At 38.6% G+C, this 14,731-nt stretch overlaps 1 protein-coding gene across 3 annotated transcripts in view; it reads left to right on the top strand.

The window, feature by feature from the left end:
* The window catches only part of CDON (cell adhesion associated, oncogene regulated), a 70,626-nt gene that overhangs the window by 40,769 nt on the left and 15,126 nt on the right, over nt 1-14,731 (top strand). For all 3 annotated transcript variants that reach the window (XM_089537396.1, XM_089537397.1, XM_089537395.1), the window contains exons 4-14: nt 130-276; nt 503-646; nt 1,644-1,931; nt 2,068-2,337; nt 4,358-4,714; nt 5,155-5,447; nt 6,525-6,696; nt 8,340-8,471; nt 10,991-11,197; nt 12,065-12,246; nt 12,655-12,760. In XM_089537396.1, the coding sequence (XP_089393522.1) occupies nt 130-276; nt 503-646; nt 1,644-1,931; nt 2,068-2,337; nt 4,358-4,714; nt 5,155-5,447; nt 6,525-6,696; nt 8,340-8,471; nt 10,991-11,197; nt 12,065-12,246; nt 12,655-12,760 (2,298 nt within the window). The remainder of the gene's footprint in view (nt 1-129; nt 277-502; nt 647-1,643; nt 1,932-2,067; nt 2,338-4,357; nt 4,715-5,154; nt 5,448-6,524; nt 6,697-8,339; nt 8,472-10,990; nt 11,198-12,064; nt 12,247-12,654; nt 12,761-14,731) is intronic.

Here is a 14,731-nt window from a genome sequence, read left to right as displayed (position 1 = left end):
ATTTGAACCTGAGCCTTACTCCAGTGACAGAGAAGGCCATGTGACAGGTCCTGAGTGCTCCAACTTTTTACTTTTAAAAAGTCTGTATAGAGTAAGCTTTGTTTCTAAATCATTGAAATTTTCTTCTAGATCTTGATGATTTTGAGACTTCATGGAGAAATACAATTGCAGTAGGAGAAGGAAATACCGCTTTAATCAGTTGCAAAGTGCCAAAAAGTAACCCAGAGGCACAGGTTCGTTTCCGTGTACGTGGGAAATGGCTAGAACAATCAGCAGGTGAGATTATGTGTTACAAAAGTATAATTGTGTTTCTAGCGTACTGCTGGAAATTCCATAAGAGTTACATTGAGCTTTGTTCATTGCATTGGCTTCTTTTGAAATATCACACACATCTAAATGAAGGCAGATTTACACAGTAAAAATAACTGTATACTTCTTTGCAACGTAATTAAAGATAATGCCACTAACACTACCCTTTTCTTTTGTTCTTTCTTTTTGCTAGAAAATTACATAATTCTCCCATCTGGACATTTGCAAATTTTGAGAGTATCTTTAGATGATAAAGGATTATATAAATGTGCTGCATATAACCCAATAATTGATGACCTCAAAGTTGAACCTTCTGGACATAAGCTTGTAATCAGCAGTGAGTATTAAATGTGACATAAGTAAAATTGTTTGGTGAAATTAGGCTATAAACCATCAGGTGTTGTCATTGCTGTGCAGATTCCCTTCATCTGAATCCACCCATTTTGAGAGGAGATTTGTCAGAGGCAGTCCCTGCTGAACTGTCTTCAAGCTCTATACAGATAACCAACATTTACTTGTACCATTGTTAAACTTAGTGTCTGAATGCTTACAACTATGATTAGAGGTGTGAGGCCAGGATCTAGAATTTGTTTGTAAACTCTTCTTAGTATTAATTATTAATTATATCCCAGCATATAATCCAAGCTCAACCAACAGTAGGGAAGGGCCATAGCTCAGTGGCAGAGCATATGCTTTTCATGTAGAAGTCCAGCCTCTGATATCTTCAGGTAATGAAACCTTGAAAAACTACTGCCCATCATTCTAGACCAATGGTTCCCAACCTGTGGGTCGGGACCCCTTTGGGGGTTGAACGACCTTTTCACAGGGGTTGCCTAAGACCATCGGAAAACACATATTTGCATGTAGCAATGAAAATAATTGTATGGTTAGGGGTCACCACAACATGAGTAACTGCATTAAAGGGTCACGGCATTAGGAAGGTTGAGAACCACTGTTCTAGACAATGCTGAAGTAGGTAGATTAATGGTGTGACTCACTATAATGCAGTTTACTAGGTTAAGGCAAAATGTAAGTCATTAGGGGATAAAGGGAAGGTGGTAAGCAGTCTTTACCAATAGTCTGCATTCTGGATGTCAGGGCTTAGCTTGGTAATTGTGTTGTAGATGGGCTCTCTGTTCAGAGCCTAACAGGTATAATGGAATAAACTACAGTTAAATGTAACATCTGCCCTGGTTCGACATCCAACCAACAGGGATGGCTATGTGAAAACATAAAATAGCAAAGAAACAGAATGTTTTCAAAAGAATGTGGGAAGCCAGGGAATCTTAGATACCAGATGTAAAACAACTGTTTCCTTTTCTTTAAATTTCCAGGCTCTTCCTTAGCAGACTTTGACATCATTCACCCCTCCACTTCTCAGGCTTTGACAGTACTTCGGAATAATCCTCTGATGCTGGAGTGTGTTGTTAGTGGGTTATCTGTTCCTTATGTCCACTGGTATAAAGATGGCAAAGATGCACTTGGTAGAGGCAGATGGAAAATATTTCACACTCATCTTACAATTGACTCAGTTGATACATCCGATGCTGGAAATTACTCCTGTGTGGTAGATAACAAGTCTGGAGTTGTAAAACATATAAACTACAGTGTAAATGTGTTTGGTAAGATATAATCATGACAAAATGCTTAATGTATGGGTTAAGTTACCTGTAACCAATGAAACATGCTAATATGAAAACATTAAAATGAAACATAATTTAGAACAGCATATGTGAAATCTTTCATTTTTGTTTCTAGAATCTCCTTCAATTTCAAAAGGATTGCAGGATCAGTTAGTGTCTCTGGGAAAAAATGTGCATCTTTCCTGTGAAATATATGGAAACCCAGTACCTAACCTCACCTGGTACCATAATGCAGTTCCTGTCCATCTATCATCAAGGCACTTACTTTCAGGAAACAAACTAAGAATTGTTGGTGTCACCAGAGAAGATACAGGGTTGTATCAATGTTTAGTGAACAATGGCATTGGATTTGCACACTCCACTAGAAGGCTGCATTCTCAAGAAGGTAAAAAAAAATGTTTTTTCACAGATTATTTTTCCCACAGTATTGCCTTTTCTGACCTCTATCAGTCCACTTAAAAAAAACCTACAATGCAAACCTGCCTCATCTGCTTTGTTATGACGGTAGATTATAGTTCACTGTTTCTGATGGATTAAATAATAAAACTTAAATGCATTAGTTGAGGCACAAAACTGGGTGACAGCAATAATAAATGCAGTAAACTCAAAACAAAATTCTTTCATTGGTGTTTGGTGAGCACTTGCCCTTCACCTTAGAGGCTTGGGAGCATTTACATAGAAGCTACAAGAAGGTCAACCAGGAAGCAGCAGGAGCACATTTTGGTTTGAAAAGAGACTCATGTAGGAAGGAAGGCCTCTGGAGACCGAAAAAACCATGAAGGAAGCCAAAAACACATCAAAATGTGGAGAAATGGCATCTCTCTCCAGGCATAGAAGAGTGATCAGCCATTTGAGGCACTTCCCCACCCAGGTTTTTATAAAGTGTCATTACTATCAAGAATAAAGCAAGAGCATAACAATGACCCGTTACAAACGGGCCTTTGTGGCACCCCCGTCATGTGCTAGGGGTTGGCCGAGGACCTGGTGTCCATACCAGCCTCACCCCTAGCACGTGACGGGGGTGTAATAATGGCGGTGCCCTATACACACGGGTGCCGCCATTTTGACGTATCGGACTCATAGCGTCCGCACATCGCGCCCCGGATGCGACGCCGCAAGTGCACGAGTAGCGCCTCATGGCATCCCATCCGGGGTGCAAGAAGAAGCTCCATTTTGGCGCTTCTTCGCTGCGTCCGGGAACTGCGCAGTTTGGCTGTTCTGTAACCTGCCAATGTTAACCACTCCTGAACTTGAATTTTCAGTTTTATCCACTCAGGACTTGCTGTTGTAATTTAATTTGTAATTTATTTATTTATGGTCTGTGACCAAAACATCTCAAAATTATAAAAACACTATCAATAAAAGCACTCTTACAAAGATCTAATAAAAGCAAATTAAAACCCAGATGCACATCTATACAGGAAGCAGACTTGCTGTTATATGTACAGATATCATTCTTATCAGATGTCATTCCTCAAATGAATTTATAGCCATTGGCTAATTATGTATTATGTTCAGTGAGAAGCACGTTAGGAGAAGATCACCTTTATGTTTGTTATGCATTAAATCTTATTTGGCTTTTATTTTTAATAATGTTAAATTAATATGTTGAATTCGTGGATCAGATTACGAAGATGCAAAATTGCTCAATTTGACTGTGGCTCAACCACAACCTCAGGCATTCTCATGTTCCATCAGGCTCCATCAGCTGTACTGCATTCCAGTTTGCTTTGAATGTACTGCATTGTAGTTTGCTTTGAATGGTGCCCTCCCCCCCTTTGAATTCTTTACTGTCCTTATATGCTTGAATTCTATTCCTTGGAACTGTTTCCATACAATTTTCTTGGTATGGGTGACAAGCTGATGTTCAGTTTTCATGTTTGATGTTCTGCTTTTGACTAAATGTTGAGCAAAGTTTTGACTTGTATGCAGTGACATTTCTATCTCCTTCTTGTGTGTAGCTTGCTAATCTATTTGTGTGAGGCACAGAGACCACAAAGAAGGACAGATTGCATATCTGTAGCTGTAGTTCTTTAAATAGTCAATTCTGTACTCACACAATGCCACCCAATCTCCCCTTGTTGTGTCCTGTTGGTCCCTAAGAATGGCTGTGTAAGCCTCCATGGAACTGGCAGTTTTGGTGGGAAGCCTCTTATATAGGGTTGCTGGAGATGGGTAGTGCTACTGCCAAAATGCTTCTACTGGCTTATAGACGCTCTGAATGGTGCTCTGGACATGCACATCACAACCCATTTGTGTGAGTGCACAGATGAGCACTTGAAGAACTACAACCAGCATGCAACCCGTTTGTTTTTGTTCTCTTTCTAGTGATACAGGTTTCTATATGTGGAAGCATACTGTCTTACTATAATGTGAATGTATTCTGTATTTTTATTTTTAAATAGATAGAGGTTCTAAGCCAGTTATAACCTCACTGCCAACAAACATCAGAGTGACAGATGGTGACACAGTCATGTTGTCATGCAATGCTACTGGACTGCCTGTTCCCATAATCCATTGGTATAATAGCCATGGGCTTATTGCCAGCCATCCTTCACAGATTCTTCATTCAGAATCACAGAGGTTAACCTTCCAAGCAAGAACTGGTAGCTCCATTTCAGACAGAGCCTACTTCATCATGTCTCGTGGTGGATCAAGTTCCCTCTATGTCCAGCCAGTTACATCAGAGCATGCTGGGAAATATACATGTGAAGCAACAAATGAATATGGATTTGCTCATTCAGAGACTTCCCTTACAGTTGGTAAGTGGCATCAGAATTGTCCTGGTATGTAGCAGAGAGCAAGTATGTGCAGTAGAAGTGCTGTGTATCACATGCCCTTTTCAACTTTCCATTATGCATATTCATTCAGAATTCAGTTTCACCAGCATAGCATCACAACTGATGAAGTGGACTAGAGTCTGCAAAAGCTTATGCTAGAAATTTCTCATTCTTAAACATAACACAGGGTTAATTTATATCTTTTTCTGCTGAAAGAGATTAACAAAATGATGTTTTTAAGTAACGTTATCCTGTACATCTTGTCCTTTTGGGAGGATGATACCAAAGTGAAGTATAGGGAGGGGTAGGATGCTGTGTTTGGGACCTAAAATTCTGTGGGGCACTGTACATAATTGCCAAGTGCATCTGGGAAAATACCATTCAGCTCATGCGTATATCTAACCTTCAGTTTCCTTCTGTAGTTTCCTATGAAACTAGTACAAAAACAGAAACTATTGCTCCTGTGGAGGTTGCCCAGAGTGATGAAGGAGACGGCGATCACTATTCAGCAATGGACCCTGAAAGCCCATCTCCAGTCAAGATTCCTATAGATGAAGTTGCTACAGAAAAAGCATCCAATGGAATTTCCCCACCCGAAGCTCCAATCATTCTCAGTCCCCCACAGACACTGAAACCTGACCAGTACAACCTTGTATGGCGACCTGGAAGGGATGGTGGCCAACCAGTTAATTTTTATTTTGTGAAATATCGCAAGGTAATTCTTCATTGAGTTGCCTCTATAAAATAAATTTTCCTCTGGCTTTTTTGGAGGGGGTAACCTTGAATGGACAATTTTTTGTGGGGTGTGCGTGTAACAAGCTTGTTTGTGATTTTCACAATGTTTCTTGGAATGCAATGACACCCTGATATTTAACTCTGACTCTGACCCTGATGTTAGGTCAGAGCAAAAGTAGACTACAGCTCTAGTGTAGTTGGAGCTTCTGTGGAAGTAATAGTTCAGGTAGATTTGCTGAGGCCTTAGTTAGTATTGGAATTTAAACTGAAATTATGCAGTCAGAAGGAAAGGTTTTTAACAGAAATTGCAAGCATTTTATTTTGGTGCATTCATTTTTGAAGGGAAAAAATTAGCTTGTCACTAGCTATAAAAAGTGACTTCTATAGTAGTTGGTGCTGGTTTTGCAAAATTGCTATGTTGATTTTTCCTTTTCCTAGTAGCCTCCCCTAGAAAAAAGACGTGAGCTGAGTGGGATCTTCCAGAGTATTGCTTCAAAATTTCTTCCAGTCCTAGAGTTCAGCTCTTGGTGGAGTGTGATAGTTGTAATAGTAGCTGTGAACATATGCAGACTGCCCCCTTCTCATCATGTAATAATTGCAGCCAGCAGTCTCTTGCAGATATCTTACCCACAGACATCCATTTGAATTTAGCTGAAAGATTGTGAAGGATAACAGGAACAAGTGTGTTTGTTTTTAAATCTTCACACTGATAGGTTCAGATCTTTCTCTCTCCAGCTGTCAAAGTTGGCTCCTAAATCATTTTTTAAAAGTCATTAAGAAAAGATAATCTATTTTCATTAAGTAAGTTATATTGCATTTAAATCATGCAATATAATAATGTAATACAAAACCTAGCATCTTACATGGATGGCCATCTTTCTGGGATGCTTTGATTGTCAGTTCCTGCACAGCAAGGTATTGGACTGGATGGCCCTTCTGGTCTCTTCCAATTCTATGATTCCACATTATATTTTGCCCTTCTCCTTGTTTAATGACAGCAGACATAAAGAGATTTTTTTTTGTTTGCATTTAACCTCTTATGATTCTCCTTTTGCAGTTGGACGATAATTTCAATATTACCAATTGGTATACAATTCGTGTACCTGGAAGTGAAAATGAACTTTGTCTCTCAGAACTGGAACCTTCTAGTCTCTATGAAGTCTTGATGGTAGCCAGAAATGTAGCTGGTGAAGGCCAGCCTTCCATGCTTACTTTCCGCACTAGCAAAGGTAAGGAAGTATTGATTGTTCCTGTTGTACACCGCCCTGATTTCAAGAAGGGCGGTATAGAAATAAACTTTTATTATTATTATTATTTGATTTGCTGTACCTCTTTTCTTAGAGTATATTTCAGTTAATGTGTTCTGTTTGTTGAATCTATTGGCATATTACTCCCTCCAAAAAAGATGGTAGCTATAATTTTATTGAATTTTATATCCAACACTTGGTCTGGGCTACAACTGTGCACATAGTGGTTGAATCTAGATTGAATCCATTCACAAAAAGGAGACTTGTTTCATCGTTTAATAGACAGGAAGGGGAATGATGTTCACTGATAGCTCCTTGTTCTGCAGCTCCCTATGAAAATATTTGTGGTAGGTTGAGGGACCTTCAGAACACCAGGGAGCAGGAATGAAGAGGAATTAACAGAAACAATTATCCTGCCATTGCTAAGGTCTCAGACAGATTAAAGGCCCTTCTGTACACATGCTTGCAGTTGATCAACATACTTGCTATTGCTCAACTTTTTTTCCTTAGGGATTTTTCCAGACCATCTCAGCTGACAATATTCCAGAGATAGCTTTCTGTGAAATGCACTCACGTTCTTATGTCTCTTGGTCCCCCAGTATGATGTGCGTACAGTATGATAGTGCTTTCCATATAGCCAGTTATTTAGTGAGCCTGTCTGTAGGCAAGTATCACCATTTTTTTCCTAAGGCTAGGTGCAATGTATTTCATAAAACTACTTTCTGGTAGATTTGCTGGTGTTCCTTGTGCCAAAAGTAGATGCTCATGTAATAACTTGGAAGTAGAGTCTATGGAACAGACCTTTTTTAATCTAAAATTCTTGCTGGAAGATAAATGTCGGAATGTCACTCTTGTAGTCACCAAATTTCTCTCCGAGGCAGTTACGATTAGAACTCACTATGTATAAAGTGACAGTTGGAGTTAGAGTTAAAGTTAGATTTAGCAACATTCTCAATGCTTGTTTTATAGTGGGAATTTTATTTCATTTATTTTATTTTTTGCACCTTGGAAAGGCCGGATTGGGACCGTTGGCGTGCAGTTGCCGCAGCCCCAATCCAGCGCGCCTGAAGGCGGTCTGCCCAACCCCTATTTTAGCCTTTTAAAGCTGTTTTTACCTGCTTGCGCTGTTCAATATGTTTTATCTTGTTTTAATTATATATTCTTTTAAATTTGGAATTGTTTAAATTGTTTATCATGTTTTAGCCATTTTGCTACCTTGAGATTGCATGATAAGAGTGTGGAATAAAAATATTTCAATAACTAAATAATAAATAATGCATTAAGTTTCTTGTAAAAATTGGCATGGGTTTAATACCATTGCCTTCTTCCTGAAAAAAGCAAAATGCCATTCTGAAACAGTAAATTTTGTGTAGAATGTGTGATTTTTTTTTTTTATCCAGTGCCCAACTGTTGTTATATATGTTTTTTAAAATTTTGATGGTATTTTTGGAATTGTATGGATTGTTCGATATATTGTACTATGACTTGGATCATAGAGTTTTAATTATGTAAGCCACTTTGATCGGAAGGAAAGGCGGTATATGAATAAAAGTTTTATTATTATTGTTATTTATTGCAGATGAGTATCTTTAATTGATTTGTTACGAACATTTTCTCTTTATTAGAAAGATCATCATCCTCAAAAAACACACAAGCTCCTGTTCAGCCAGTTAGCATTCCTAAGCATTCAGTTATTCAAGAAGGTGCAATCAACAACTTTGGTGTGATTCTTCCAGATTCGTCTCGACATAGTGGAGGTAGGTGCCACCGTTCCCCATATGTTATTTGCTACATGAGGCAAGATGATTTTGAAATTACAGCCGACTTCTTTCTGAAGCTTACCTTACTACTGTTCTGTGCTTTCAGCTCACTTATGCATAAGTGTTTCTTTCATTACTGTCTTGATTGATTTAGAAATACAGCAACCTTTTTTTAAGAGCACGGTTCAAACATCAAACTCCTCAGTAGACTGGAAGGACTGTTTAGCAATGGGAGGCTCCATGTGCTTTATATGTAGTGATCTGGGTTCATTCAAGTGACAAAAGATCGCTTAATAGCGTTACAAACTTGGAAGAATAGGGAAATGCTGAGGATGTAGCATGCTTGATATCAATAAGGCTTTTGACAACGTCGCTCATGATATTTTTGCAGACAAGCTGGCAAAATGTGGCTACACAGAGCTTAGTATTAGGTGAATTTATGGCTGATTTATCCTTGATTCCTTATCGTCCTAGAGAAAAGTGAGAAGTGAAGTGCTGCAGGGTTCAGTTGTGGTCTCAGTTTTGTTCAGCCTCTTCATAAATGACTTTGTTGATGACATGGTCATCAGATTTGACACCAAACTGGAAGGAATGGCTAAAACCTCAGCATATAGAATTAGAATTCAAAATGAATTTAAGAGCTTGGAGAATGGAGGCAGAACTAACAAAGTGAATTTCACAAGTGTGAATTTCATTGTGATGCAATAGCAGAAAAAAACAATGTAATTGTACATCAACAGAAGTTGAGCCCAGATCACTCTATTCTGTTTGATTATACCTCACTTGGAATGTTGTGTCTGGTTTGGAGTACTGTAATTTAAGCAGGACATTGACAAGCTGGGATGTGTCCAGTGTGGGGTGGCCAAGATGGTAAGAGCTCTAGAAAAGCAAGCTCATTGAGTAATGGTTGAGTATGCTGGGTATGTTTAGCATGGCAAAGAGAAGATGGAGAAGTAATATGATACCTAAAGGGCTATCAGGTAAAGAATGAAGCAGGCTTGTTTTCTGCTGCTCCAGAAAGTAGTACCTGACTCTTACAAGATAGATCCATACAACCGTGTGATCTTTGGGATGAAAGCTTATGTTCCTCTTTTAAATGAACACATTATTCTGCAGGATATTACATTATCCTGCAGTAGGATATTAGTTGGATTGTCAGTTTTGTGGCAATAGATTATTAATTAGTAATGACCAAGGATGCAATCTTTCTCTGTTAAACCCATATGTGTTTATTTCATTTGTATTCTGCCTTTCTTTCAGAGCAGGGCTCAAGGCAACTCCCAGAGAAAGTCAGTTTAAAAACCTTAACAATATTTTTTAAAAGCAATTTAAAAACATACACATTAAGTGGTTTAAAATCAGTTTAAAACATGCATAAGTTTGAAAACAAAACAAATAAAGCATACACCCCAGTCAGAAGCTCCCCTCCTTACCCATTAAAAGAAGCCTGCTTAAACAGAAAGGCCCTTATATTTTTATGTGATTTATTATATAGTGAGGACGGGTGCATGTTTTCTTTGTCTAAAATCTTACGTTTACATTGAAATGTGTTCATATAGAAATCTGTCATTTCACTTATCCGGCTAAATTTTACAGATACTTAGTTCTCTATAAGTTAAGTTACTACAGTAAATCAGACTGTGAAGTGCTTGAGTATGTCCTGTGCAAACTATTCAAAAACGTTGTCAGACAGCCTGACTGAGTCTGGATAACATACATTAGAAACTAGTCTTAAAACTAATGTGCCATTTTTAAAAGGTAAATGTTGTACCTTTCTTTTCCACTTCTCTCTCTCTCTCTCCCTCTCCCTCTCTCTCTCTTTCTCTCTCTCTGTGAGAGTGATACATTCTACATAGTTTAACTATGGGAGCCTGTATGGTAAAGACGGGTTATGTCTGTCAGAATGATTATAATCCACCATATTAATACCACCTCTCTCCATTCTTTCTGTTCCCACTGCTGTCTAATTTCAAGTGAGTTCAGTAAGTATTCATGTAATCTGCATGGTTTTGATTGTTAGCTAATTTATTTTTAAGCGAGGGCTTTAAAGCATCTTAATACTCAGTAACTATAGAAATAAAGCTTTCTTAAGTCCAGGAATTTTCAGTTTTAGATGTCCTGTTCTGCAAATGGTTTGGTTTCTATGGAATAAACTGAGTTCATTTCAGCACTAAACTGGCAGACTGTTTATGTGGTCATGAATTTAATTATGTAGTTCTCTGTTTCTGATGTGTGCAAATACTAGAAGACTGGTGCTGACATAGTTCAAGGTCCTACATAGCATAGTCAATAGACCAAATCTGCCAAAATAGATGTTATTTTTGTTTTGGGTAAGAAACTTTAATTTTCACTATCTTTTACAACAGAAATGATCTTCAGTATTTCCTGAATTATGTACCTACCAGTATTTCATTTATTAAATTCTTTTATTATTTATTCAGTTTAATTCACTTATTAAATTCATTTATTTAGTTATTAAACTAAAAATTCAAAGCGTTCTTAACTTTCTTTTATAGTACCCGAAGCACCAGATCGACCTACTATCTCCACAGCATCGGAGACTTCTGTTTATGTGACTTGGATCCCACGTGCAAATGGTGGATCACCCATCACTGCCTTTAAAGTAGAATATAAACGCATGAATAGAAACAATGAGTGGTTAATTGCAGCTGATAACATCCCCCCTTCTAAACTTTCGGTGGAGGTTCGCAATTTGGATCCAGGTATTAATATGCATTCATTATCCTAACAAACAGAGGTCATAATCAGTATTAATATTACATTGGCATAGTTTTAATATCGCCCAGTTGTCCTAATTGAGCCATGAGCATTGTGCACAAAAACCAGAATAAAATTGAGGGAAATTATCACCTGTGCCTTGTATCACAATGTTTTGTTTCAGCAGCAATTGAATCAGCATTTTCATTTAAGCATAAGGTACATCCCTGTCCATATATTAATGTCCTAATTCTAAATGGAGACTGTGAGTCTGTCGCTTCTGTGGTTGACATCATGCCTTCAAATCTTTTTTTGTTGTTGTTAGTGGGAAATGATATCCGATTTGTATTTTGCCAGGGTAGATGTTATTTACTCAGAGACAGAGAAGACGTTAGACAGAAGTGTATAAAATTATTATTATTATTATATTTCCTTATATCCCACCTTTCTCCCAGTATATGAACTCAAGGTGGCGAACAGCAGATTTAAACCAATACAATTTAAAAATAATACATTAAAATGTATAAATATAAAATTTAAAAAAGAAACCATTTCAAAAGTTAAAACAGTTTATAATTTTAAATAGAATATGTTAAAAATACAAACTTTAAAATTTCATTAGGACAACATTCCCAGCCCTTATTAGTTTGCAAAAGCCTACTGGCACAAGAATGCCTTTATTTGCCGCTGGAAGGACAGCAGGGATGGAGTATACAAGTATGAGACACATCTTTTCTCAAAATGTATCAGGTAGTTCACAGAATAAATTAGATTTCTGTTCTTCTCTTGTGTGCTTCTAGTATTTGCTTTTATTTGAACAATTGATACTTCCTTTTTCCACTCTTTTCTTCTTCCTCACTCCTTATGAAAAGGATCCTTATACAAGTTTCGTGTGATTGCTATTAATAATTATGGAGAGAGTCCACGAAGTTCTGCATCTCGGCCTTATCAGGTAGCTGGCTTCACCAACCGATTTTCCAACCGTCCCATCACCGGACCTCATATTGCTTATACTGAGGCAGTCAGTGACACTCAGATTATGTTAAAGTGGACTGTAAGTATAAATTTCTTTTCATTTTTTGACTGAATGCTTATAGTCTAGGAAGGGCATGTCCAGTATGAAACATCTGGCTTTAATTGCAGATCATATTAGAGTTCAAATTTCACTGTTGTTTGTGGACAACAAAAGCTGGATGAGCCTTTTGGGCGCTGACATGAAAAACCTCAAGTTTCAAAGTTTGCAGTCCTGTATGGGAGCAGAATAAAATTAAACTATTTAAAATTTTGGACCTTTCCTTCTGTCCAGATATTACCTTGTTTTTGAGAGTTTCAAAGCTCGCGTTAAGTTGCAACCTTTTCACATTCCATTGTCTATCAGCCTGTCACCCTGCCACTACTACACTCACATCTCCTTTGTTGACTGTACTTCTGGAATCTGAAATGTTTAAATCTTCCTTTTTAGTATATTACCTCAAGTAACAACAATACACCCATCCAAGGATTTTATATCTATTATCGTCCAACCGATAGTGACAATGATAGCGATTACAAGCGGGATGTTGTGGAAGGTAAGATGTTGTGCTGAATGGTTTTATAAACTATTGTAACAGTTTCACTCCCTCGTCTCTGTGTAAATATCATAGAGTTATAAGAGACCCCAAGGACCCTCAAGTCCAACCCCCTGTTATGCAGGAATACCCAAGCAAAGCAAACAGTGTCTCAAACCAGAGGACCCCTCAAGGGGTGCCAAATGGAAGGCCTCAGTCCCGACTCAGAGTGATTGACTTCAGAAGGACAAGGCCTCGGTATTCTCAAAGTCTCCCCTTGAAACCAACCGGAATAGGAAACCAGTAACCACTAACATCCAAGATGGCTTGCTCAGTATCCAAGATCCTCACTCCCCCTCCACATGCTTCTGATGGAAGTCCCACTCACATCAAACCATTAGTTGGACTCATACTCTCAATACAAGGAGAAGAAAATGAACGTGAAACACTCCCATTGACATTCTTCAACAGACAATTTGTCTAGGGATTACGTGGTCCCGACCACAATGACAGTGGAACCATTGGTCTTCATGGTGGTGATCACCTCAGTGTGACAGGCAGAAGAACTCTGCCTTATGCATCAATCTGCCTTACCTCCAGTTCCATCAAGACAAGGTGGTGTTACAACTGGTTCCTTCCTTCCAAAAGTGGTTTCTGCCTTTCATCTAAGCCAAGACATTGTGCTCCCTGCCTTCACCAGAATCCTACCACTCACTTCAAGAGAGCTCTCCATTCCCTCAGTGTCCCTAGAGCCCTCACCTACTACGCTGACAGAACTTCTGATTCAAAGAAAATGACTGTACTTTTCATCTGCTACTCAAATTTCTTAAGGGACTTACCAGCTCCAATCCAGTAAACTGGGTCTACCAGTCTGTTCTCATCATCTTTTGAAATGGGTGGTCTCCACCATCCGCTTGGCAAATGAACTTGTCAAGAAATAGCCTCCTTCATCTGTAAGGGCCCATTCCTACCAAGGTGGTAGCTGCCTCTTCAGCCTTCCTTGCTGGTGTGCCACTGGACAAAATTTGCATTGCAGCTGTGTGGTCCCAGCCTCTGACATTTGGCTCCCAGTACAGACTGGGTATCCACTCCAGGGCTGATGCATCCTTAGGGAGAGCAGCAGTCCTCTCATCCACCCTCAAGTGATGATTTCTTTGCCACTCCTTTTTTTATTGGCAATAATTTTCTGCCCTCTTTTCTTGTTGGCTGTTTGATAAAGTTCTGCATTACTGGCATACATTACTTGTGTTGTGGCGTAATACTCCCACCTCCAGGTATAAGTAGCTTGCTAGTCACCCATATGTGTGATTCATAGAGACCACGAAGAAGGACAGGTTCCTTACCTATAGCTGTGTTTCTTTTAGTGGTCATCTTTGCATTCACACAAACCCACCCATCCTTCCCTAATGATGCCTTTTGGTCCTCAGGATGCTGCTGTGTGGTACTGAGGCTAAAAGGTGGGAATAGGGGAGATATATAGGGTGGAGAGGGCTACCACCAAAAATTCAGGGCTACATATTGCAGTAGGTTCCAAATATGATCTGCGCAGGTGCAGTAAAACCCATATGTATGAATTCACAGATGACCACTCAAAAGAAACACAGTGACAGGTAAGCAGCCTGTCCTTACTCCACCGGTTAATTTGTGAAGTGTATTCATTTCTCTCCTCAAACTACCTTTTTGTTGTTGTTCTATTAAGGTTTTCCCATTCTTCTGGTGTTGTATTCAGTTCATTTGTTTAAAGCCATAAAATGTAGTTGGAAAATTATTAGCTGCTCAAATTAGATAGATATTTAATTCAGTTTTGGGATTTTGACCAAAGTATAAAATTTAACCCAGCAGCCAGCAATTATTTGACTCACCGGTTCTCGGTTTTCATGCTGTCTCCTTTTGTTGTAGTGCTGCAACTTGAACATTATTGAGTTTTAAAATCTGCTCTCAGAATTGCACAGGGTGGCTTTTACTGATATAAGCTGTCCACCTTTCTTGAAT

The sequence above is a fragment of the Sceloporus occidentalis genome, unplaced genomic scaffold (assembly GCF_023333645.1).
Source record: "Sceloporus occidentalis isolate IW3139 unplaced genomic scaffold, rSceOcc1.0.p SCAF_9, whole genome shotgun sequence".
Classification (NCBI taxonomy): domain Eukaryota; kingdom Metazoa; phylum Chordata; class Lepidosauria; order Squamata; family Phrynosomatidae; genus Sceloporus; species Sceloporus occidentalis.
This window is presented reverse-complemented; position numbering and strand designations above follow the sequence as displayed.